General features: G+C 31.6%; 5 protein-coding genes across 7 annotated transcripts; 3 read left to right on the top strand and 2 right to left on the bottom strand.

Annotated features, from left to right (window-relative positions):
* Positions 1-296: 296 nt before the first annotated feature.
* Bma-athp-2 (Bromodomain containing protein) lies at positions 297-9,758 on the bottom strand (the record flags this gene model as incomplete). Its single annotated transcript, XM_043078450.1, has 30 exons — positions 297-383; positions 653-799; positions 1,028-1,203; positions 1,290-1,422; positions 1,497-1,551; positions 1,652-1,742; positions 1,872-1,968; positions 2,059-2,163; positions 2,289-2,581; positions 2,973-3,078; positions 3,435-3,554; positions 3,688-3,795; positions 3,867-4,016; positions 4,105-4,247; positions 4,474-4,600; positions 4,778-4,969; positions 5,153-5,320; positions 5,568-5,767; positions 5,869-5,985; positions 6,466-6,613; positions 6,681-6,800; positions 7,006-7,101; positions 7,362-7,514; positions 7,630-7,802; positions 7,880-8,021; positions 8,296-8,383; positions 8,491-8,616; positions 8,779-9,038; positions 9,266-9,377; positions 9,646-9,758. 30 exons carry the CDS (start codon positions 9,756-9,758, stop codon positions 297-299), a joined length of 4,146 nt encoding a protein of 1,381 aa, XP_042934384.1.
* A 2,478-nt stretch (positions 9,759-12,236) lies between these two features.
* Positions 12,237-14,307, bottom strand: Bm437 (Uncharacterized protein; the record flags this gene model as incomplete). Of its 2 annotated transcripts, none has more annotated exons than XM_043078449.1 (6): positions 12,237-12,316; positions 13,073-13,158; positions 13,440-13,503; positions 13,657-13,750; positions 13,932-14,075; positions 14,239-14,307. In XM_043078449.1, the coding sequence occupies 6 exons, from the start codon at positions 14,305-14,307 to the stop codon at positions 12,237-12,239; spliced, it is 537 nt and encodes a 178-aa protein (XP_042934383.1). The 2 variants fall into 2 exon arrangements, with proteins under 2 accessions (XP_042934383.1, XP_001894715.2); XM_001894680.2 differs by lacking the exon at positions 12,237-12,316 and adding an exon at positions 12,639-12,814.
* Positions 14,308-15,323: 1,016 nt separating this feature from the next.
* Bm18204 (Uncharacterized protein) lies at positions 15,324-16,675 on the top strand (the record flags this gene model as incomplete). The annotated part of the gene is made up of 2 exons (XM_001894679.2): positions 15,324-15,464; positions 15,839-16,675. The coding sequence occupies 2 exons, from the start codon at positions 15,324-15,326 to the stop codon at positions 16,673-16,675; spliced, it is 978 nt and encodes a 325-aa protein (XP_001894714.1).
* A 727-nt stretch (positions 16,676-17,402) lies between these two features.
* Bm6659 (MGC80379 protein, putative) lies at positions 17,403-19,628 on the top strand (the record flags this gene model as incomplete). The annotated part of the gene is made up of 7 exons (XM_043078448.1): positions 17,403-17,548; positions 17,625-17,691; positions 17,787-17,980; positions 18,297-18,994; positions 19,095-19,163; positions 19,394-19,436; positions 19,523-19,628. The coding sequence occupies 7 exons, from the start codon at positions 17,403-17,405 to the stop codon at positions 19,626-19,628; spliced, it is 1,323 nt and encodes a 440-aa protein (XP_042934382.1).
* Positions 19,629-23,634: 4,006 nt separating this feature from the next.
* Bma-zmp-4 lies at positions 23,635-25,258 on the top strand (the record flags this gene model as incomplete). Of its 2 annotated transcripts, XM_001894677.2 has the most annotated exons (5): positions 23,635-23,830; positions 24,279-24,364; positions 24,481-24,593; positions 24,703-24,799; positions 25,031-25,258. In XM_001894677.2, 5 exons carry the CDS (start codon positions 23,635-23,637, stop codon positions 25,256-25,258), a joined length of 720 nt encoding a protein of 239 aa, XP_001894712.1. The 2 variants fall into 2 exon arrangements, with proteins under 2 accessions (XP_001894712.1, XP_042934381.1); XM_043078447.1 differs by lacking the exon at positions 23,635-23,830 and having other exon boundaries at positions 24,344-24,364.
* Between the last annotated feature and the right edge of the window lie 66 nt (positions 25,259-25,324).

The raw sequence follows: 25,324 nt of genomic DNA, 5'->3' as shown, positions 1-25,324 counted from the left end.
GGTCGTCCTATCTTAGGTATTAACATTTTTGTAGTATTGCTAAAAGAGCTTACATCTTTTATAAAACTTCTAACAGGCTACCATTATATTCAATACTGCAATAAACACCATGTAATTAGTAAAAAAAAATCTTTCATGGCATTAAATGACCAAAATCAATCATGTATTTCTGTTTGGTCTGATGTAAAAGATTCGACAGTGTAACTGACGAACTTCCTACCCAACCCAAAAACGGTCCTGGGCATCAAAGAAATTAGCGAAAACAGAGCCAAGCTTCTCGAAATCTCTTTTATTTGTTAACATTCACTTCGCGTTCGAATTGCATTTGACTGTAGTATTTTGCTGAATCGTTCTTCCATAAACTGTTCCAATTTGTTTGCACACTAAAACATTCCTTTAAGCTACATAAGCTTTGTATTTCATAAGGAATCATACAAGATTATGTCTCGTGTACCCCAATCATCAGACTGAATAATTTAACCTTAACAGTTTTTCCTAGTATATTAATAATAAGAACTTGGCATTATTGCAGAGACCATAATCAATTCTTTTTCTCCGAGTATGAGACTTTTCAAAATACTGAACCATTAAAAAAGCCTAACTTACAAAAGTGAACAAGCATTAATAATAGAGAACTAAAATATTCATATACCTTATAGATTTCGGATTCTTCCTCATTGTAAATACGACAATTCTCGAAAATCAGCCGTGCATCGGCTATTACTTGATCAGGCGTATCATACAATCGTTGCTTTAGTTTATTCATTATTGTACGCAGATCCATCGGCCTCTTGATAATCTAGAAAAATATTAAAGAAACTCATCTAAGAGACTGATTTTTTTTACTAATAAATTAACCATAAGATAGTCAAAACAAATAGTTAAATAGTCTAGAATGCAGGTGTCTTTCAGAAAAGAATGCTTAACATTTGCTACAAATGAAAGTTTTGATAATTCCGGTGAAATTTCGAAAGAAGACTTCTGACATATTTGGTAAACAAAAAAGGACTGAATACTGAAAAATTACCTGGTAGTAGTCAGGCACGGCCTTTGCATCTACTGGTTTTAAAAAAGGCCAAGCAATTTGCTGTCGCATTGCGTCACTTATCAGTAATTCGAAAGCACGCAATGTATTTCGTATCCGGTTATCCGTTTCACGCAAGCTAATCGTTAGATTCCCTAGTGCTCGTTCACCACTTTTACCTAGAAATGTGCGTACTGAAAATTTTATGCTTCGAATTTAAATTAGGAATTCCATAAATAAATCATAATCCTTTTACGCAACTTACTGGGTCGTTTTCTTTTTGTATACGAATACTCACTCTCACTAGTGCTTCCGCCCTCATCACTTTCACCGCCAACAAAATTCTTCTTCCGCACAGTTCGCCTCATCTCTTCGAACGATTCATCAGCATAAGCTACCTAAAAAATCCTTTCAGTTAAAAAAAACATTACCTAAATAATCCATACGAAATATACAACGTAATTATACTAACTTTCTTAACAATACGCCCGCTTGACGTTTTCAGCATATCTGATGGGAGCTCGAATCTGAAAAGCAATGTAACAGAAGTTATAAACCGATAAAAACTTTAAATCATAACATTGAAAATCTAGAAATAAGTAGATATAATCTGAAGGTGAAACACACTCTTCCTCAGCAAGTGGCTGTTCGGAAAATTCGTCTGCAGACGTACCACATGCATCATCGCTTCCTCGACTGTAACTCTGTTCCTCTTCTTCTAGAAAAGAAAAAAAAAACTAAATGTCAACAAAAACTTTAAATGCATTAGATTCACACTAGCTTGATTGAAAACTAGAAATCTGCTTAAAATTATAACATTGCCCCACTTTAGAACATCTAGTTCAACCTTCTTTTTTTACCGCTTGTTGGCTTTTCCATTTCTCTTCGGCTTCCTGTGCTTTTACCAGAGCCCTACAGTCAGAGCACATCCAACCATTCGTATCCTGGAAATCATTAGCTCTAATCAACGATATACTGATGTACTAAATTTGTACTACATGGTCGAAAAAAGAAGAATTTTATTTGAAAAATACCTTGATTTTTGGCTTAGCACAATCAATGTGATAACATCGATCACAACGTGCACACATGCACAGTTTTTCAGTTTCTCCCTTTTTACGGCATTTCCGACATCTTGCCTTAAATTTTAAAATAATTCAATTGGAAATTCTTTCTTTATCCTCAAAAAATAAGCCGGACTTTCGAAAATTTGAAGAATTTCATAAAACATAACCAGCTGATTTCCGATTAAATAATGCCATACCTGAAGCCGACTTCTTGTCCATAAGATGGAAGATTCTAAAGTTGTGTAATATAGTGATAAAGCCGATATAGAGCAGCATTTTAATAAAGATTTTTGCCACTGATCAAAAGTAGTCGTAGGAATATTCGCACAATCTTTTTCTTTAGAAGAAGCTGTAGCAAAAGGTAGCCGCAAAAATTTTAGGTTAATTCCTTGAACAATTTGTAAAAATGCTACAGCTAGATGTTCCAGTTCACTTAGTGACTTCACTTCATCAACGGTAAATACTGTTTCTCCAAAAACTTCTACATCACCTAAAACAAAAAAAGAAATATAGATTGAAGTTATAAGAAGAAATGAATTGAAATTTTTCAAATTAAAACAGTAATGCAGAATGTAGAGACTAGGAGTGGAAGCAGCTATAGACACATCAAGCAAACAATCAAACAACATATGCAGCAACCGTATTGGAAGATAACGCGATCTTGTTCATAATAAAGGGAATTTTTATCTCAAGGAAAACAAAAAAATCATCTTTGATTATTGCATATACAATTTGAAGAGCTTTAATAAATATATCATAATTCGTAATCATAATTTATACATCGACGATGAATTAGAAAAGCCCTATAAAAGAAAAAGGAACAGGGAAGAATAGATATTGTTTCCATTGTATTAATCAATTTCGTTTAAATGAAACATTACTTTCAATAAAAGAAGTGACATTACGCTTCTGAAGTAATGACTCACGCCACTCTTCTCTACGACGAATATCACTAATAGCTAAATGACCAATGCACCCTTGTTCAACCTGAAAAAATTATTTCCTTAGAATCATAATGAAACAGTAAGAACAAACTAAAACAAATGCACCAAGTAATCAAATATGGAAAAGAATACCATCAAATGAAACCAAATTTTTTCAAACACTGATTAGCAACTTCCGTCCTGTTCAGTAAAGCAATAAAAGTACAATGCTTTTTGTCTTAAGAAGCTGTAAATTTTTTTCGAGGATTAAGTACAGCTAATGGAGTTCATGTAATTAAGGATTACATCAGTCAACCAGTGTCATCATCCCTTGCTGTAAGGAATGCGTGCAAGGCTTTGCAGTCGCATTAAATTACATATATAAAGCTAAATTTATGCAAGATTTGAAAGCGTCATAACCTTTTCTTCTAAATCCAAAAGCATATCAATAAATTCACGACTCCAGTCAAATGCCACAGAGTTATCTGCCAAATCAACATCCGTCAATAAAAGTTCGGTATAAATTTCACCAGAACTGATCTGGAATTCAAGCAATAATTTTCATACACAAAAAACTTCCTATTCATCACAACTCTACAATTTTATATTTGTCACTTGTTCTATGACCAGGAATTAGTTACATTCCAAAATCAATTGTAACAAAAAATCTTACCTTGTCTGAGCACCGACCAAGTATGCTTTTCAATAGAGGACTGAAGAACTTCAAGTTTTCCAAAAGTTCTGATTCCCGAAAACCACGACTGTTACACGCAGACTCAATCTGGAATTTCAGCGGTATAAAAAATTAACCAATACATGTCCTGTATATTCCGAAAACAGAAGAAAACTGACTTCATTAAGAACATCCATGTTTTTGATTAGCTGCCACCGAGAACGACGGAACTTCCCATGGACTGGGCAATCTTCAGTGGCTGTACAACTCAACAGATCTTGCCGCAATTTATCATCACTCTCACACAACTGCCGATATTTCTCATCAACCTAAAGCCGTCGAAAATTTAGAAATTCAAAAATTATTTGCATATTTCATAGAATGGAAATCAAAAAATTAGAAGGTTGGAAAGTTTACCCTGTCCAGTGGTGTTGGTCCAAGGCACGGACCTCGTTCATCCATCGAATTAATATTTTCTACCAAAAGCAATGGCAATGAACTAAAGAACCAATATGTACGAAATCCTCGATCACGGCCAAGACAATGCCAACCAACGCGACCTAAAAAAAAGACATCAGTTAATAACAGAAAAAATACGTCTCAAACTTAAGATGTATATTTTCACAACGTAGTGGCCCACAGCATTACTAAAGACAGCTATCAAAATATCAACTCTGAAATCATGCATTTCCCAAGTAACTACAACAGTCTCTGCTATGTTGCTAGTAATCATGCTCCCCTTACTAAAATTTAAAATTGATATTTGCAAATGACAGCTATACTTACTTTGTATTTTGTAAATGAGTTTGAGTAAATCATTTTCTGCGGCAGTCGTATGTTCTACTTGCAACGAACGAACTTTCTTTATTTCGTCAGCTTCCATCTGAGCATATGAAACCCCTTTCATGAGTATCTGGAAAGCAAAATCTACAACAAAATCTATTTATAAGATATTTCAATATAAAATACAGAAATGGAAGAAGGAAAGAAAAAACAACAGATACGAACTCTTTGAGATTTCAAAACACAGAAACTTCCAAATAAATTTGAAATATTTAAAACAACAAAGCTCTAAGAAAATTTACAAAACCTGTTCCACTTCTCTCAACCTCTCGTCTCTTCTGCCAACGAAATTTCCGCCCTTTACAAAATTAATTAATGTTATTGTTTCCTTGGAAGGTTCCTCTTTTTTGACAAAATCCGCTCTAGCTGCTTCACCCAATTCTTCTAATTGCTCTGCTTCATATTCTCGAACTAACGAAGCCTCTCGTGCTTCTTTTTCCTGAAAAGTTCTTAATGGATTTGCAAAGACATTCTGCTTTAATTCATCACTAATAAATTTCTCTTATTAATATATTCATAAGTATACGTAGATGAAATTTATAACAATTTAACCAACATATCATTATTTTCAGAAGTTTTTGAAACAAAAAGGATATCAGTAGAATAAAGCAATAAGAAAAACCTGCGCTGCATCGAAATTTCGAAGATTTTTTAGCTCTTTCCGCACATCAAGCAACGAAATAATACGTTCATCAGATGTGGAACGAAATTTATGGTAACTAAGTAACTGCTGTATCACTACTTTGAACAGCGCTATGCGTTCATAAGGTTGGAGATCAAACACCGAATTCTGGAATACATTTTCTGACACTCATATAAAAAGTAGCACAAACTTCCATTAACTAGTAAACGTTTAAAAAACATAATAGTGTTCTAAACAATGTAAGAATAAAAAGTACAACTTATAGCCTTAAATTATATCATTTTCCTTTAATGTCCTTTTGGGCCTCATCCCACTGTTTCCAACAGAAACAGAATCAGCTCTATTTTTTTCTTCAAGTTTCAAATAAAAAGTACAAATACAAGTCAATAATAACCTTTTCCAGAATACTCATAATTTGTGGATTATCTTTGGCAAACAAAAACCCTTCATCTTCATAGCAGCGTATAGCTCCTCTTGAAAATAACCGAAATCGGTGAGTGGGAGCACCTGTATAATATCCAGATGTCATCAACGACAACCGCATTACCTCGGTCAAAGTCATCCAATCGATCGGTAAGTGTCGTGCGCTCAATCCTAGAAACTTTTTTACTTCGACTGAAAAATTTTTGACTGTTAGCAGATAAAATGTCTGCAGTATTTGAAACGAACGATGACCAATACTACTTGCTACTTGCCATGTGTAAGCCGAATATTCTCATGAAGGATTGTTGCTTGGCGAATTTCCGGACCATATATCTTGTGGTCGATATCATTTGCATCCAGTGGTATTTCTTCTTTGTTGCTTAAGTTAGCTAAAATAAATTTACGTTTCTGAAATTTACATGTTCCAAACTTCCTGTTTCTGAAATGACAATAAATATGATTTCACTTTTTGCCGTTATGCTACGAAGTTCCAAAAACCTAACTACTGATGAATTATAGTAATTAGTAACAGCCTTATATTTGTTTTGGTAAATCTTTTAACGTCGGGACTTAAAAAATCCTCTGAAACTAATACTAAGCAAAACAACTGATATTATAGAACATCAGTAACTGATTTAACTCTTTCCGTTTCAAAGGAACAGGAATTGGTCTGCACCAGGAAACCGATTCGGAATAAAAATCAAGCACGTGTCAACATTACATATGCTAGTTGATGAGAATCAAGCATATTTAAATAAAGTCAGAGGTTTAGTGCTTTGCGATATTTGACGATGACTAATAAAATTGAGAATTTCGTATTGAAATCTTATGGAATATATGGTATTCAAATCTACGAGAAGAAACTTTACCTTCATCACCGTCTTCTTCATCAGCTCGTTCAGCTTTGGCTTTCAACAAAATATGCATCAACTGAACAAATAAACTATCTTGCTCTGGTGTCCGACTTCTTACAGCTGATATAATTTCACTAAACTTGACCTGATTAATACCGCGGACCTAAAAAAAGTTGATGTGAGAAATTTTGTAGACTTAAATAGAAAATGCAACTCACAATGAAACATACTTCTTTAATTGGTAACAACTCCGCGAAACTTTGGAAAAATTCAAAAATGTATAAATAATCGCCAAAATCGTCGTCGGACATCCACAGAGGCAGTAGAAGAGGTGCCAAATGAGGTAAGGGCTAAAAAATCATGAAATAATCTTACCTTAAATCTACAATTATAGAAAGAATATCATGAAAAGTAATGAAGTATAACCTAACTGTTCATTCTTTTATAGAAAAATAATTTTGCTGTTTAATTAAATAATACTAATCCATCAAATTTGATTTTAATTACTCATTTCTTGTTTTGAAACTTTTTGATTTCAAGAATAACAAATTTTACTTGAAGATCATCACAAAGGATATCATCTCTTGGTTTCTTCCATTCCAGTAACATTTCTTTTGCCCGTTGTTTATTCAAACGTTTTTCCTCACGATCCTAGGTAAATAATATCTGAACAATTATACAGTGGTGGATGCAAAAATTTGCCGTGCATTATGGCAAATAAAACAAACAACAGAGGAGAAAGTTCTAGCAAATCCCTTCACATATAAAATTTGAGCATCCAATGGTGCTATGAATTTGCATTTGAAAAGCAGTAGTTGATCTCAAATGGGAGTCATATTAGAAATCAAACAGAATGGTGGAAAATAACAAATGCCATCAATCTTTTAAAGAAAAATAAATTTAAATCAAACCTTTTCTTTAGTCTGCCGAATTAACTGCTTCAATTCAACGATTTCAGCTTCAGAAAGCAAACGTTCATCCTGTTCCCACTGGGAGAGATTTTCAATATTTACTTTTCGTGCTTGCTCAAAAAGACTCTCCAATTCTTCCTGCTGCTCAGCAATCTGAACGATTATTTTTTACAATCATCAAAGCTTATAAACCATTAAAAAAATAAAAAAACAAAACGCAATGTGCAGAATTAAAGATTCGAAACTGAAGCAGTGAAACAAATTATACCGCTCTTTTTTTTTTCGTTTTTTTGCCACTCTCTCCCTTCTTATCGTTTTCCTTTTTATCTTTCTCTAGAGATGCTTTCTTAGATCGCGAATGTAACTTATCTTTTTCAACAATATCAACAAAGTCAGCATCCGACGTCGACTGTGCATCCAGATCATCAGCAGAATGACCATCTAAATAAAATAAAATACTCAGAAGTACAATTCAGAAATCTGGTCAACTGGTTACAATATTTTATGAAAAAAAGTACTTAGATGGTTGCGAGATGGACGAGAAATTCCTTTACTTGGTCCACGATGCATTAACGGTGTTCGCGGAAACTGCGCAATCGGTCCAGCAAACACCTCATTCCATGACATACTGTCTAACTGGAAATTTTCCCGCAATTCTTTCTGAAAGAATTAACTTTGACAATGAGCTGAAAGCTACGATCTCATGGAAACGATAAAATTTCGCTCACATTTACTAAACAAACAAATCGAATATTGACTTAGTCTACACAGCAGTTTTTTTCTACAGATTCGTCTTCCAACTATTATAATGATATAGAAAGTCTCTTAGGCTAGAGTCTGAAACCAATATAGTAAAGCATAAAGCTATACAAACATATAAAATATGTTGATAGTAAAAATATAACATCATGCAAATTAACTCCGAGAAGCTTACTTTTACGGTTAGACGTTCGTGATCTGTTATACACGAATTTTTCAAGAACACACGGATCATATTCCGAGCCCACAGAGATTTGCTTCGTCTAGGAAATATCAAATGATATAAAATAATACGTACTATGAACTTAAGCAAAAGTTTCAAGTTTATCTAGAAGAAGATAATCATTTAAACAATCAAGAAAAAAATTACAGTAAATCTTGATGACTGACTCGTTCGCGTACTTTATTGCCAGCATCGCCGTTATGCTTATCTAATATTAGGACATCATACATATAACGTTCCGCTGGTGGTATTAATAGCTCTCCTCTTTTCACACTTGAAAAAGGTTATTTATTTTTTCTAATGATTTGTATAATTGTGAAATTCCGCACGGTATTAACTTGGCATTAAAAAAAAGAAAGAAAAAGAAAACAAATAGCGAATGCTGGTCATTTTGACAAGATTCAAATCACAAATAAATTAACTAAAACAACTCACAAAATGGCTGGTTTCTTCACATCATTATGCTGATTTGTGATAACATCATTTTCCACATCAATATACGTCACTTTTTTAATTATAACATCTTTTCGACCACGTCCACCGCTGTATGTAACTTCTTCGCCCAGCAGAAAGTGATCTTTGACAAAAAAGTAAATATCGTTTACCAAATCTTCGATTCGCCCACGACATGATAATTTGTATACAAGATAAAGAATAGGTCTTGCAAAAGAGGGTGGATAAGTCTTCAGCGTTTCCTGAAATACTTTTAATTAGCTGATGGAGATCGACAATTAGGAAAAAATCAAGCTCCATGTCAATTAAAAATTATTAAACCCTATTAATACCTCAAAAACTTGCTTTGAAATTCAAAATCAATTAATGAATTCCAACCTGTAATACCAGTTCGTTGTACAACAAATCTTATAACTTATTATTTCAAAATTAAACAACTGCGTGATGCGATGCAGATATCTTGTCTTACCTGTGCATTCTTTTCAGAATCAAGAGCTTCCTCAAATGTCAAACCCGTCTTTCCGGTTACTGAACATGTCCAAACCATCGAACTAAGAGAAATTTGTCGTTGAAAAAAGTCACTGGAAATAATAAACTTTCTTTATAACATTTAATTTCTAAGAATCCAAAATTAATGAAAGATTCCAAAATCTTTAAACTTCAGACAAAAAGGGTGAAAAAATCATCTAAAAGGTGAGCAACAAGTTTGGTAAAACTGATGTCCCTGTATCACAGTTCAAGACAAAACTAACCAGAGGCAAGCCTGGTATGATAATGCGTAAGAAGTACGACATATTTATGACTGAACTTACAGAAAATAAACAAAAATAAACATTTTTAAAAACTTACTCATACGATGTGAAAATTTCATTAGTGAGTGGAAGATAAAATACTTTATCATCAGGTTTCAGACCAACTGGACATGGTGATGGTTTGAACTGCTTCCGGCCAAGTGATGGCATTAGTTCAAATCCTTGTAAGAGCCTAAAATAATTCAATCAACTGATAAAATATGAATCATACCTTGCGAAACCCACTAAAGCAATCGGATCATTTAGCAATAGTGTTGTATATCACCGGACGGTGGTATACCTACAGCATAAATCAGGAAACGATAACAATTAGTTAGGTTACAAGATGGATACTTTTTAAAACTTACAAAAAATAATTATCCAATCTTATATGTATGCATGAAATACTACCTATCCTGAGTCTACAAATACGAAATGTATAATCGATCTTTTCTCGTCACGTATTATCATTCATCAAAGATGGCAAAAAAGTCTTCAGCGATCCAACACTTACAAGATAATGTTGCATGTATACTATATCTCGGGGTATACATAATGCACGATAAGCTCCCTTATCCTAACCGTCTTAAATTCTGAATGTTTCAATTTTTTACCAGGAAAAAACAGGAAGTATTCCTTTCGCTTTTATAATATTCACACCCGTTTTATAATACCCAGATTCCCTGAACACAAATATATGTAACTTAAAATAACCATCTTTGCCTTCAAAAAACCTATTTAAACTCTTCAAAACTTAACGTTTTCTTCTCTAACTTCATAAACGTTTAATTCTATTATCTGCTAAACGAAATTCTGTGCAGTCACACTCTATCTCCACTAATCAATAATTTATCATGACAAATGCATGAAACTCGTTACTAAATATTATGTGTACTGCACGCACATATACTGATTTAGAACTACAATCGCCCTTGATTTAGCTTATAAACTACAAACCCCTGCGTGCATTATGTCTCTACGTGAAATATGAGCAAGAAAACTACTTATTCAAAGAAAGGATTCGTTTTTGCATAATTATCATTGAATATTGCCTGCATGGGATGAAATTATTCATATATACACAGCGTAAGAGCTCTACCCATTCTGCGACATTCACTAGAAGCAAAAATTACGCGTGCGCGTAATTACGTCAAAAGACGCAAACGCACATATGTTGCTTGCTTCGCTATACGCTGTAGTAAGCTACCTCTTAAATTTCATTTTAGAACAGTTCCTCAACCGTCACTTCATTACGAGAGCAATATGAGTGGGGAGAATAGAGCGTGAATTATCGATTGTGATGACACTGTCAACACATATAGATAGGAAGTGCGTTGAATATGTCCGTGCACCTGGTTGATGCATTTCGTACAAACCGATATCTTCCGCGTGATTCTTCTCAAATATTGGAAATCAGAAGTGGGAAGCGATCTCGAGAAACAAAAACTGTCTGGAACTCACTGAATGAAGGCAAAATAGATTACATGAAAATGCTAACTAGGATTTTAGACAGCTCGTTTCCTATTCAGCAAAAACAAGTAAAAGTAACACCTGCCAGAAAATGAACATACAAATCAATAAATAATGACATTCTGATAATTCAATAAATTTAGTCCGAATCATTTATAATCCTTCCAGCAGTTCTCTCATAATTTTTGGCATAAAACTCGACAAATTCTGCTATAACTGCACTAACAATTGCAAACTGAATGATCAGCTAATACAAGAAACAGGCGAATTATGAATACAAACGGTTATTAACACAACAAATAAACAATGAAATATATAAATAGACAAGCACGCATGGATACATGCTATGTGAAGACACGTATAATTACTTACTCCACCTGAGCAAAAACGGAATTAATTACTTATTTCATTTAATGGAAAATCAAACTGATTATTCCAAAAATATTTCTTGGAAAGAACAGATGCAGTATTTTACTTTAAAAGATTCATTTCTCCCCTTAATGTATCGGTACAGTCCCTCTCCTATTACGTCTCTTCCACGTAACGTACTTCAATTACGTCTTAAAAGACTATAAACAATGAGCTACCTAAATACGCTTGGAAAAAAAAAGCAATTACCACATTAATGTAAAAGCTTTAAAAGTAATTTAAAAAATAAACCAATTATATTTCGCAACACTCTAACCTCCTAGTTACTTTATTGCATACGCTATTTCCTCTACCACTGTCTTCCTGCACTCTCTTCACTTTTTGAGCAATTAATATAGTGCTTTGCTTTGCTCTTCATGAACGTTTCCACACATTTCGAAATGTTTTACTACGTGCTTAGCGGACGTTTACGTCTCTTTTTGCGTGTTCGTTACTCATAGTTGTAGGATTTTGTACTAACGTATTGTTTTCTGGACACAATTTTAGCATATTGTTTGGCATTTATAATCTTACAAAAGTTTTCTTCTTTTTTTGATAGTAAAAGCATAAAATGACGTGGTGACCGTCTGAAGCTCTTACTGATCTTTCCTAATTATTCGGTGCTAATTACCTAAAATAGATTTGGTCATGTCGGGTTATTGGAAAATTAAACGTATGTGTAAATAATTATATTTCATACAAACATTATTCAATGCTAATTATATGAAAGCATATCTTTGTCCATTAACAAATAATTTTCTTATATATATTTCACGTGATGTTGTAATGCCTGTAAGGATGAACGTGATCGATGAGGATGCTTGTAGTGTTAAATCGACAGAACCATATGCCTGCAATGATTTCATATTACATATGATATTGATTTTTAAGATAGAATGAATAATCGATTAATCAAATATATTTGTATTAAAACAAATATTTGTAGGTGAGTATTGTTGAATAGACTACTTGATTTTTATTTTCAGAAATGTAAAGAAATTCTTTTAGTAAATGATATAACGATTGTAAATTGTGAAAAGTTGGAATAAGTAATTGTTGATGCTTTAGATTGAATGAATGATAATCGAGGAAATATATCTGTATTAAAATTCAATTTTATATATCTATAAAATTGAACTTCCAAAAACAAAATTAGAACTCCAGAAACAAAAATTAAGCGTCCTGAAAAGAACGCTTAATTTTCGCTTTCAGAATCATAAATGATTGAATGAATGAATAAGTGATTATTGCCTTAAGGATGTCACATGGATCGTTCCTGTTTACTATTTCATGATGTTTTATTTGGATTGATGACTTCATCACTTTCAAATCACAATCTTTTTCTTCAGCTTTAATTAAGTTAATATTTAATATTTTCCGTTTTGGAAACTTCGCTATTCAACCTCTTATAATTTTTGTCCTTTTAGAAATTTTGAAAAGCAGAAAATTTTTGTCCAATTTACATAATATTAAGTAGAAGGAGACATATTGTTGTGGAAAATATCATTAAATACTGATGTTGAGAACTCCAATAACCTATTTCAATTTTGATAAAAAAAAGGAAAGAGCTATGGAGAAAATTGATTAGCAATATCTGATAGTGTTACCATTTGACCATTTTGATAAGTCATGATCCTCTTCAACAATTTCTCTTTCCGGGATCGTTGACGAAACAATCTGATCTGTTGGAACCCTTAAGTTTTGTATTTAAACTCGAAAGATCAATGAATATAAATAATAAAACCTACAACAACAGTCATTCAATGAGTGAAACACATTAGCTAAAAGCATAACGATTTTCAGTTAAATTTGATCAATACACATGTATCCTAATCTATTTATGATGCTAGCAATTATAAATTATTTCATATTGGTATCGATGATTGGAATTGTTTCCTTTTATAGATTTCACATATAGTGTCAGTATCTTTTCAATCTTTGAAAATTTCCATTTTAAAGATTCTTAAAGCTTACCTTGTTTTTGTTAATTTTTCAGTCAATGATATCGATGACTGGCTAGACATTTGAATATTAGCATCTGAAGGATAGATTTGTGTGGCTTATTTGTCATAATATATGCTAATCTATTCTAAAAATTCATGAACTTTTCATTTTAATGAAAATCATTTTCGATATATGCATTTTTATGCATATCAATAATTTATTGTTAAATTTATAAAAAAATTTTAACCTGGTAGGGAACTAATAATAATTTTAGCATCATGATTTGGTTGTTTTCGAAATGATGCAAGCATTTCTTTAGTTGTTTCCGGATGATGTGCTATCTATTGTCAGAGTATATTATTTTCTACTGTAATACTTTTCTACTCAAAAATATCATATAAAAAAGCTGGAATTTAAATTTTATCTAGCAATTTGTTAACAAACACGATTTCTTTCTTATAGAAATAGTCTAAGAATGAAAATAAACTTCACGATATTAATTTACAGTTTAGGTGGACTAACAGGTAAATTGAATGCATTCATGATGTCCATAGTGCTTGCAGATTTGATGACAATTTCATTCTTTTCATTTTCATCTTCACTGTTTCCAGCACTCTTTAAACTATCACTTTCACATTGTGAAATGCTAAATGGACTTGACCAACCCTATAAATTTTCTCGGCATTTAAGTATTTATATTAATTTTTTATCATTCCAATAAAGGAATCTTAATGGTAATGATAGATATGAGTTGTAAGAAGAATTAACCATGAGGAAAGGAAAAAAAAAAGAAAGAAAGTTAGATTTTAGCTATTGACAATAAGAAGACCTCTGATGGATTGATTGTGGTATCGGAGTATGACATGGATAGAGTTTTTGGTTCTGTATTAAAACTCATTAATAAATAAACAGCTATGAACGAACGACCGCTTAATAGTATTTCAATGCATAAACTGTTAAAGTATTAAACTGTATACTTGTTTTCTAGAAAACATTTCACATTTAATGATGTAAAATGAAGGAAAAATTTTTTGAAACTTTCTTCTATGTGTTACTATTGTTGAATTATGAAAAAGTTTAAATTTAGAATATGTTTGCTAAAAATTATCTCAGATATATCTAAATATGCCGAAGTAACTAGAATATAAAATCAAAATATACCGAGCTGACCAAATGAAATGCAAACATTAAGGTATACGATAATTGAAATGTATTTTAATGTGGAATCAATATTATCATAAGCGGTATTAGAATATATCGCAAGGGTCATGGCTATATGGAATTAGAATGTATCGTTGATATTATAACGTTTTAATTTCTTTTAAACAATAAAACGATGTGGGATATGGAGGTAACAAAGTGACCTAAAGTATGGTTTCAATAGGCCAAAGCGCAATATGAACTATTTTAAAATTATGACTAATTGGAATTGGTAAAAGGGGAAGGTGGCAAGAATGCTTAATAATAGTTTACTTTAGCGGAACTTATTAATTGCACCAATAATTCCACTAATACTTCTTTTATGGATTTATTATTCTTATTATTTCCTTATGTATTTATTCCATTTAAAATGAATCTTTGCTAATCGATATACTATTTTCAGTTGAATGTTACAATTAGTAGCATTCTCATTCATCTAATATTACAACTGGTAGTATTCTCTTAAATTTAATCAAATTTTGAAAGGAAAAAAAAATCGAATTTTGTGACAGATCTTTATAAACATTGATCTTCCGGTGAATTAATTACATATGCGCAGTTAGCAATAAACTGATATAGTAATAATGTCATCACATAGATTTTGGACATCCAGCAGTTGGTGAGAATGCAAATATTAGATGTCAACTTCGCAAGGGTTACTTGAATCTTGAGCAGAACTTATGATAGACTTTTTGTTCAGGAAATGTATTTATAATGGATGACGTTGATCGTGACAAGGACGATGTGAATGGTAAGCGATCTATAATTAATGAAGAGGAATTAATTGTAGTACCTAGCAAACGATCAAAGGAAGAGGTGGAAAACCCTCCGAAAATGGAAGTTTCGAAGCATGAAGTAAATTATTTTCAGCATTTCGGGATATTTGTATAGTAAGGATTGAATTATTACTGTTATTTTTTGAGCTATAATGTAGTTAAAGTGGCTAAATTTGCTTCATATTTCATAATGCAGTAATATACGCGTATTAATATCAGAGAAGTTTGTTTTGCATTTAAAGAAATGAGAATATAAAAAGGATGAGTAAGAGCTTTTTATACCTATAGCGATTTATGCGGGTTTATGGTCATAAGACAAGATCTTCTTCTGTAATTACAGTGTCGTTAATGTGGGTTTTAGTGAAGGAGCTATTTGTTGAAAAAATTAGTCTTCTAGATAAGCTTATTGAATATCTTATTAGTGTTTATGATATTCTTCGTACTATTTATTAGAAATCATTGTCCGGAACAGAAGTTTCCAAAGCCCGACAACGTTGGAATTTGCTTTCATATCATATACGATGCAACTACAAAAAACAAGCCAGTGATATTGATGTGGAATCAACGTTTATGGTTTTTGAAGCATTTTCCATCCCAAAACATTCCAGCTCAGGTCGTTGGTATCACTTGAAATCTCCTGTTGGAGATGTCGAGCTTGATGTCCACATCTATTCAGTTGTTACCGTAACACCTAACACGTTGGCTGGCTTCAATAATAGTGGAAATATTAGAATATGGCCATCTGAAGAATGTTTGGCATATTATTTGTTAAAACATGAGCAACTAGTTCGAAATAAAACTGTCTTGGAACTTGGATGCGGTATGATTGGCTTAAGTGGTCTTACGTCGGCTGTGCTTGGTGCGACAGAAGTAGTTTTAACGGATGGTAATGAGAAGTCCGTAGAAAATATCCAGCAAATTATTGAAACAAATAAGCTAAACAGTCATGTAACCTGCTTTGTGCTACACTGGAACGCTGCCATATCGAAAAAACAGTTTGATGCTATTCTATGTGCTGATTGCTTATTTTTTACGGAAGAGCATAGTACTTTACTAAATTGCATCTCTAGACATTTGAAACCAGGTGGAATCGCATACGTCATGGCACCGGATAGAGGTGGTACTGTTAGAGCATTCTTGGATCTTATATATGAGGAACAAAAGCGATGGCAAAGTGTGAACATCAATTTCCATATCGAAAATGAAGAAGAAACTTACTCCAAACTGAAGATGCGGAATTGTAATGTACATTCAGAAATTCCAATGCTTTTAACTTTAAAGAAAAAGTGATTTAATCGCATGAAAATTAATTTGTTCATAATATTAAATTTCATTTGACGAAACTGGGTGAGTTTGTTTATCTATATAGTATTAGTGAATCCTTTGTTAAATGTTTAATGGATAATTGCTTCACTTGATTACTCAGTTTTTTCCTTCTGCGATATACATTGCATACTTTTACTATACCAATAGTGAAAGTATGCAATCCATTAACTGGAAATCAGCGTATAATTAACTATTTATTCGGTATTCAAAAGTCCAATATGATCTATTTGGCAATTTTATGTGTTTTATTATTAGTCTTCTTTACTGTATGGTTCTCCTTTCTTTATGATTTGGTTTTTTGTTCATTGTTGGATTATATAAATGTAAAACATTAAGTTAAGAATATTTATATTTAACAGTAATTCCAAACGTTTTCTTTACTTTATGCAAATAAATTCCATTTTTTTATAATCTGGATTACATTTCAGTTCCGTTCCATTACAGCCATATTTTTCGATCACATTTTAAATGTGAGATCCGTAAGTTAGATGATAGAATTCAGTTGTAATTCAATTTCATATTCATCAATTAATGGATAAATTAAATGAAGTTTAACTGGCACTATATGAGTCTTTTCTAGATCATGGGTGAGGTGAGAAGGTCACAGTGGCGAAGTTGATTTTAAAATGTTCATAATTTCTGTGTCCTTTTTTAGTACCAAGAAATCATCGATGCTGTCCATTATTCGTGCATGCTTATACAGGATGAGATTGTTGAAGAGTTTGAGAGAAAAGGTCAGAAAATGGAATTTGACAAAGAAGTGGTGGCGCAAGTCGCTTTTGCTATATGCGATACTCTATGTCTTACCTGGCCTAGTGAGCTTTTGCAATTTGCAAAGTAAGATTTCGTGGATTTTATACAATCTTCAAATCTCCAAATAGTCAATTGATTCAAGTATTATGAATTGTTACAGGCACGCGAAGCGTTCAGTCATTAACATGTCGGATCTGAAGCTTCTTTTCCGAAGAAATGAAAACATGGTTGATTTCTTTTTTTGAGAATCATAAATTTTTTTTTTTGTAATTTCATATCGTTTGTGTAATTTCCACGATTGATGCATTTCATACAATTTCAGCTTTCTCTTATCCGAAACATTTCTGAGAGCTCATTGCTTCCTGCTAGAAAAAGGCAATCTAGGAAGGGTACAAACAAAAAGAGTAGTAAAACAACAGACAGTATTGAAGAGATGAATAGTGAGAATTCGAAAGATACGGGTACTTTGCTTTATGAAAGTAAGGATACTCTAAAGTTGACGGATTTCTGGAACCAGTAAGTTATGGCTACGTAAGCTTGCGCTGATTTTGTGCAATTTATGAATTAATAAAAATTTTAGAAAGTCTTAATTTAAATATTAAAATTTTGGGAACATTGATAACGTTAAATCATGAGTATCTCGAATCTGATTACATTATTGAGTTTTTTTAACTCAACAATATTTGTTTTATTATCCAAAGTTCGAAAAATTTTTTACTTGCCTAGATACGGTTATCATAATGTAGAGCATGTCAGTTAGTCAAACATTGGGATATTTACAAGATCTAAAGTTTCAATTTTTTTTTTCATTTTTTCAGTTTCAATTTTACAGACCTTCAACTAGTCGAGGACGATCATTATTGTCTGGGACATCTAAATATATTTCAGTAACATCGGAAGAGAAATTTCTGTTTAATTCTGAATCTTTGCAAAGCAAGCAGGTAGCTGCGAAAAAGAAAGATAAGCTATCCTGTTGCAAGCAAAAAGCAGATATAGCTGAACCGAGAAAAACAGATAATAGAAAGGAAAGACAAAATCATACTAAACAGTGGTTAAAGCCAACCTTTCATCTAAATGGTTTTGAATTGGTTGAAAAGCAGGAGCTGGAATCTTTAGATATTAATATTCCATGTTATTCGGGCAAAGATTTACACGCGCAAAGATCGGAAAGCGTTACTTGTTCCTGGAGTAAAAGTAGTCGAGAGAAGCGCGGAATAAATCCAAAAAAAGAGTTCGATATATCCATCGACACAACAGATCTGTGCAATGCAGTAGAAGTGGATGCAAAAAATCCAGTCATTTCAAACTTGGAATTAGGCAATGAAATTAAAAGTTCGACTATAGCAGTTACCAGTCACAAATCCGATATACGAGCAAATGAAACTGAATGGAACAAGACGGAATCCCGAATTGGGAGTGTGCCAGATGAAAGGCGTATTGTTGCTGTTGAAACTCCTGTGTTGAGCTCGAAAAGAATAAATATGAGGCAGTTTACGGATACGTCTTTTAGATCCAGCGTTGCAGATGACTGTAAGCGTTTCATATAGACTTTTTGTGCTGATTTTTAAATATTAACTTTATGTTATTTCAAAATTTCCTGGTGCAGCAGAATATTTTGCTTTTTTTTCAGGCTTTTCTTCTTTCAAATTTGAATCAGATGAAGATTCGGACCAGGGTCCTTCACTAATAGAAAATAAAGGTAAACTGATATCCAGCATACTTTTTTCTGTTCCTGTGGGGTTTTATCGATTCTAATGCTACTGGGGAACTGAATTAGAATAATTTCCAACATTGATAAACGCAAAGCAAATTTTATATGTCAAGTATTGCTTTAATTCAGTTAAGATTTATCAATTGTGGATTGCTTTGTGTTTCTATAAGAGAGTCATAACTTAATTTTTTTGCTCCATTTTTTTTTTTTTTTTTCAGTTACAAGTGCTAATGCAAAATCATCGCCAAGCAGTAGAAATAGGCAAGTCTTCGGTTTCTTATATCGAGACGTTACTCCTTTTTAAAGCTTCATTTCGTTTTTTTTTGAAACAGTTACAATATTTCTAGGTGCATTGCTAGTAAATGTGCTTCAACAAATAATAAGGACGAACATCAAATCACTAGTAGTGGAGAAAGTGATACTGATTTGGATGCAACTGTCTTTGATTTTTAATTACGTAGTTTCGGCTATTGTCATGTTGGTACTTATAGCTATGTTTATTTATAGCTGGCTGTTTAGTGTTTAGTATTTATAGCTGTAGAGAATTTAAAAAAAAAAAAAAAAATAGAATTGAAGTATCTCTAATATATTTATTTCTGTGCTTAGGATATGTATTTTTTTGGATTTAAGAAAGCAATTTTTATCCACTGGCCGATATATTCTGAATTTTTATTTGTAATGGAATTAATAAAACCTTCTCAAATCTGAAATTTCTTAATGTGTTGCCTTAAAAATTTTCAACATGTTGCTTCTCATTTACTTTTACATTATAACGAAGAAAATCAAAGAACGCCGCTCAAAATTTTCTATTTGAAATACATATTTTCCAAGTCATATTTCGATGACTTCTCAAGAAAGCCAAGGTTCGTTCAGGGTTCGGAACTAATCCATATTTAAATATTTCATTGAATTGTTACGACCAGTTAATCCGTGCTAACTAACAAAACGAACCCGACCTGATTTATGTAGCCCTAGCGATTCTTGCTGTGCTTTTTCTTTCTTACTCTCCGTTCTTTTTTTGTTTTTTGCTTCTTTGATTTTCATCCATTGGCTTTTGTCTTGTGTTCTTTATCCGCTTTGTTCTCTTTTTTTGTCTGCTTTTAATTTTTAGTCTATCCATTGTTCTTTGTTTTTTAACCTTTATTATCTTTTAGCTGCTATTCCTTGCTTTCTTAATTCATTACCACATTGTCTATACATTGTGCGTTTTGTTCTTTGTCCCATACCGTTGCTTTCCCATTATTTGTTGTTCTTTATTCCCTGCTCTGTTCTTCGCGCCTTATTTTCACGTGCGTTCATTATTTCTTGCTCTTTGTTTTTCATCCTGTTTTCGTTTCCTTTCATGTTCTTTGTCTCTCGATCGTTGTTCTTCATTCCTTGCTTCTCACTTTTTCCTAGCTTTTTGTTCCTTACTCTATTCATATTGCCAATTCTTTCCTCCTTATTCTCTATTCTTTGTTCTCTTTTCTTTGCTTTTTTGATTATTTCTTCCAAACAGAAAGAAAGTTTTCATGTTATTACGTTAATATATAGATATTTCAGTGGTTCGGAATATGGAATGGCATAATGATCAAACAAATTTAATAAACCAGATGGAATTTTTTCATCTTAATAATAATAATAATTTTTTTTCCTTTGAATTCTCATTAAAAATGATGTTTTTAAAATTATTTCTATAAATCATGCAGTTCATGCATGTTACTGTTTCATGTGCTGTGATTATGCATGACGTTATATCCGTGAAGATATTGCAATAAGATTGCTAATAATGCATTTACTTTCCTTGCTTTGCTTTTAATTGTTAATTGTTTTAAATTTTCAAAAAGCTTTTATAGGAAGTAATACAACGACTGCTCACTTAATTTTTTGCATATTTTACATGACGTTTACTCAATTGAGTGAACGATTATATCTCAGTTTATTGCGTATAAAATATGAAATGATTAGAATGTGATGCGATATTCTCGAAAATTATCACACATTAGGTTACGATTACACATCTAATAAAACATCAAATATCGATTTAAATGATTTATCTTCAAGTACTTTAGCATATCTGATATCAAATTACGCACGCAAATTAAGTGTAAGCATCTTGTTAAGATTAAAACTGAGCATTTGATTTTGGTAAGTTTGCAAAATTAAAATAACGAACTTTGTTATGGAAATTATTCAGAAGATAGAATAAGTTCATCTTCATTTGAATAATGAGAAAACAGAATAATTGTTTTTGTTTCATAACTAACGTTCTACTATCAAGTGCCTAATTTTTGCAATAATTGTTCGGTATCTAAAGTCCATAATCGTGATAATTGTATAAATTTGTGGTTCTGCTCTAGTAAAGACTTCTTATATCAGCGCAGTTTGTTATTCCGTATCCTTGTCTACAGTTTCTGTCTCTTTAAAGAAAAAAGATTTTTCTGTCTTAATGTCACGAAAATATTCCTTTGGAGCATAAACCATACTAAATCGCTTCATTACTTACCATCGGTATCCTTTGATCATATTGCAAATGTATCCTATGCTAGCAGCATGACTAAGGGTACTTTAATACTTAAAGAAACAAATCTAACACATAGAATTCATGGTTATATTGAATCTGATTCTGAACTGATCAATATGCACATAAAAATGCAGATAAAATAGTTTATGGTATAAATTTCCGGTATCCATGTCAGAATTAACTGTTATTTGTTATTGCCCTTGTGATGTCTTATAGAAATAATTGTTAAGAATTTTGCTAAAAATGTTAATTTTGATGCTGGAAAGAAAAAGTTTGATTAAATTGATGCAGTAGTGATAAAATAATAATATAAACAAAACTAGTAAGAGGTAAAATGATAGTTGTTTTCATTTACCTGCTATCCTCTTTCCATTTCATCTTTCTCAATGTCTAATTTCAAAAATTTTCCACAAAGATCGAATAGTAAATTTCTCTTCTGTAGTACATCACTCCTACCTTGCCCCAGTTCAGTTATTGACATGCTCTTTTGGCATGGATTGTCGGAAAACCGAAAAAATTTTTATTACACACTAACTGTTCAGAATAATGCTAATGATTCATTACTATAAACTAATTCGTTATTCCTTTGTTATATTCCACTTTTTTGAAACAACGAATCCTTTATGTAAACCTCAAATAGTACAGCCAGCCCATTTCCTACATCCTTAAAAATCTTCTCTAATCAGTTAATAAAAAAAGAAAAAATCGGTGACAGTCTTCTCAGCCTATTACTCAATTCTAGTACCATTCATTCCTTCGCTGTCTCGATTATTCAACTATATATTGCGTCAATTCACATTTGGAAAGAAAATAAATGATATCGGGTCGATCTTGCTCACAGACAAGAAGCAAAGGTTTTAAATTCAAGATATGGATGGTCACAGCTATCACCGTCATTAAAATTAATTTTAGAAGATTGTTAAGTTTTCGTTTAATCTTATTCTGCTAGCAGTGATACGTTGCATTTCACAATAAAAGTATTGACCTATTTACTTTGTGATGGATTGACAAACAATATTATTAATAAATTTTACAAATTATTTGGAATTTTTTTTTAGAAGAATTTAAAATCCTCATGCAAAAAATTTCATCTTTTCGAATATTCAAAATTTGTATTTGTACTAAAAGTCTTTGTTTAAAAAGAAAAAGAAAACTTCCAATAAAGTAATAAAAATGGAAAATTTTCGGTCAACAATAGCAACAAGCATATAAAAAACGTAAATTTTCAACGGAAAATTGAATAACTACAAAAATGTTTGACAATCCTATACTTCCACATTATCTTTTTCAAAAAAATATATGGAATTATTTGAAACGATACAACAAATATCATTGATAGATGAAAACAAGTTTTGCTTGACTTTTTCAAAACTTGCATCATTTTCGTTTTCTGTTGTTGTGATTGACACATCTCTTGCGTCAATCATTTTCAACAATGTAAAGCAACTGCTGCTTCTTTCTTCTCTTTCTCAATTAACTTTATAATTTCGAATTAGCATCATCTATGTTATATTATGTCTATTGACCCATTTGATTGATTGGAGCATCAAATGGATTTATTCATTTTTGATTTTAGATTATATCCTATAAAGGATGTTTTTTTCTTGCCACATATTATTCCTATTTTGATGCAAAATCATTGCCAAAAATTCCAAGTATGAAAAATTTGTGAATAATGATTTTTCAAATAATTTAAATAAAAAGAAAAGAAATCTTCTAAATTTTAATTTTATACCGATTTTATATCGTCATTGAAGTATTTTAAAATATGTTTTTTTTGAGAAGCAATAAAACAAAAGATAAATGATTGTTTTGGGTATTTGTAAATCATAATTGATATTCGTCTAATCCGACTATATAATTGAATGATTAATAATAAATGGATAAAATTGAAATTGTCATCTCCCATTGTCATCTACTATCATATTTTACATCAAAAAATTAGCTTTTTTCCAGATGTTTGTTCAACTATTACAATTTATCATTATTATTTATTATATAGCAGAAGCACGCATTCCTCCTACAATCCTCTCCAAATTGAAAAAACAATATGATATGAAAGATTATCATGATAATATTCAAAAAAGTATCACAGCTTTTGTTACATTTCAAAATTATAATTGCCCGAAAAAAATTGATTCAGCTACTGAAGGTAAAGAAATCGGAAATTTTTTGCACAACAATAATATTTCTTAATTTCTATAAGTTTAAAAATGTGCAGATAATCATATCGGATTGTTGGCTAATATTAAAGTGTAATGAGTGGGACCAAAAATTTCTTAATTTTTTAAGAACAAAGTATGCCACAAGTTGGATAAAGTAGTTTTAGAATGGAAGGAATCATTTCACTTTTTACTTTTCTGTTAAAAAGGGATTCGTTTTTCTCGAAAAGTCCTTCTAATAAGTGAAGCAGAAGTTGATATTATCAATGTCATTTTATTGCTATCTAAAGGATTCGTATTATGCCGGTGCTACGTTGATTTATCACATTTTGATGGTATAACTTTAAACAATTTTCCAGTCACTGCCCACCAATAAAGTTTGCATTTGAATTATTCATTTCTCCGTCTCCTTTCTTTAATAATTCAGTTTATTTATAGCATTTGGTAAGTTATACTTATTTTCGAATGATAAAGTTTGGATTTTTAAGAATCGAAAACCCGAAATGGTAACTTATATCAGTAAGGTTAGTTTTATGCTAATAGAAAGAGGCATTACAAATTTAAATTGATAAATATGAAATACTGTTATCACTTTATAAGAAATGATCTATATAGATATATCTTTCTGACTGATTTTCAGATATTTCGTGGTGGACCACATTATGTTAATGCATCTGTTTCGACGAAACATCAAACTTATCTCATAGCAGATCGAAATGTTTTTGCATTTTATAAAGATAAAAACACTTTCACGTAATTCCTTAAAAAACAGCTCAAAATATTCGAGAAACACGAAACATTAATGATAATATAAATTTAATCAGATTAAACGATCTCACAAAGAGAAATTTCGTTCTTTCAGTTTAATAAAAGGATGGCCAAAAATGCTCCCAAATCGTGTCTTGTTCTTTCCACAAGCTGCATTTCCCGTTAAGAACGAAAGTGCTGTACTTGTTTCGGTAAGTTATAAATTGGTATTGCGAAAGAATAATTGTTAGATTATTAGAGACGTCATAATTCTCAGCTGAAAATGTGGAAGGAACAAAATAAGGTGGCACTGCCTTAATTCAATTTCGAATTTAAAAACAAATTGGAGAATTTCAATCTTCCATATAGGGAAAATTTTAATGATTATTGATTACCTATTTTTAATTTATATTTCTTTAACTTACATTTCAAAGTACTCTCAGGGAAATGTATTAGCGGCGTACGAATTGAAACACAACAGGGTGACATCAATTAATGACCTGGAAAGATGTTATCCAAATTTACCTGAAGATTTTCGAACCGGTATACCATTTCCAACGGGACAATTTAACGCATATTATTTTTTAGACTCGCATAATTTATATGAGTATAACATGAACACCAAAAGAATCATATTTTCACAACCACTTAAAAAATATCTTTTGTGCTGAAACAGATTGAAATCTCAAGAAAAAAAATTTTTTAAATTGTTCTGTAACAGCGTATGTTTCATCTAA

This window comes from Brugia malayi (genome assembly GCF_000002995.4).
Source record: "Brugia malayi strain FR3 genome assembly, contig: Bm_v4_Chr2_contig_001, whole genome shotgun sequence".
Lineage (NCBI taxonomy): Eukaryota > Metazoa > Nematoda > Chromadorea > Rhabditida > Onchocercidae > Brugia > Brugia malayi.
Note: the sequence above shows the minus strand (reverse complement) of the source record. Positions and strands in the feature narration are given on the sequence as shown.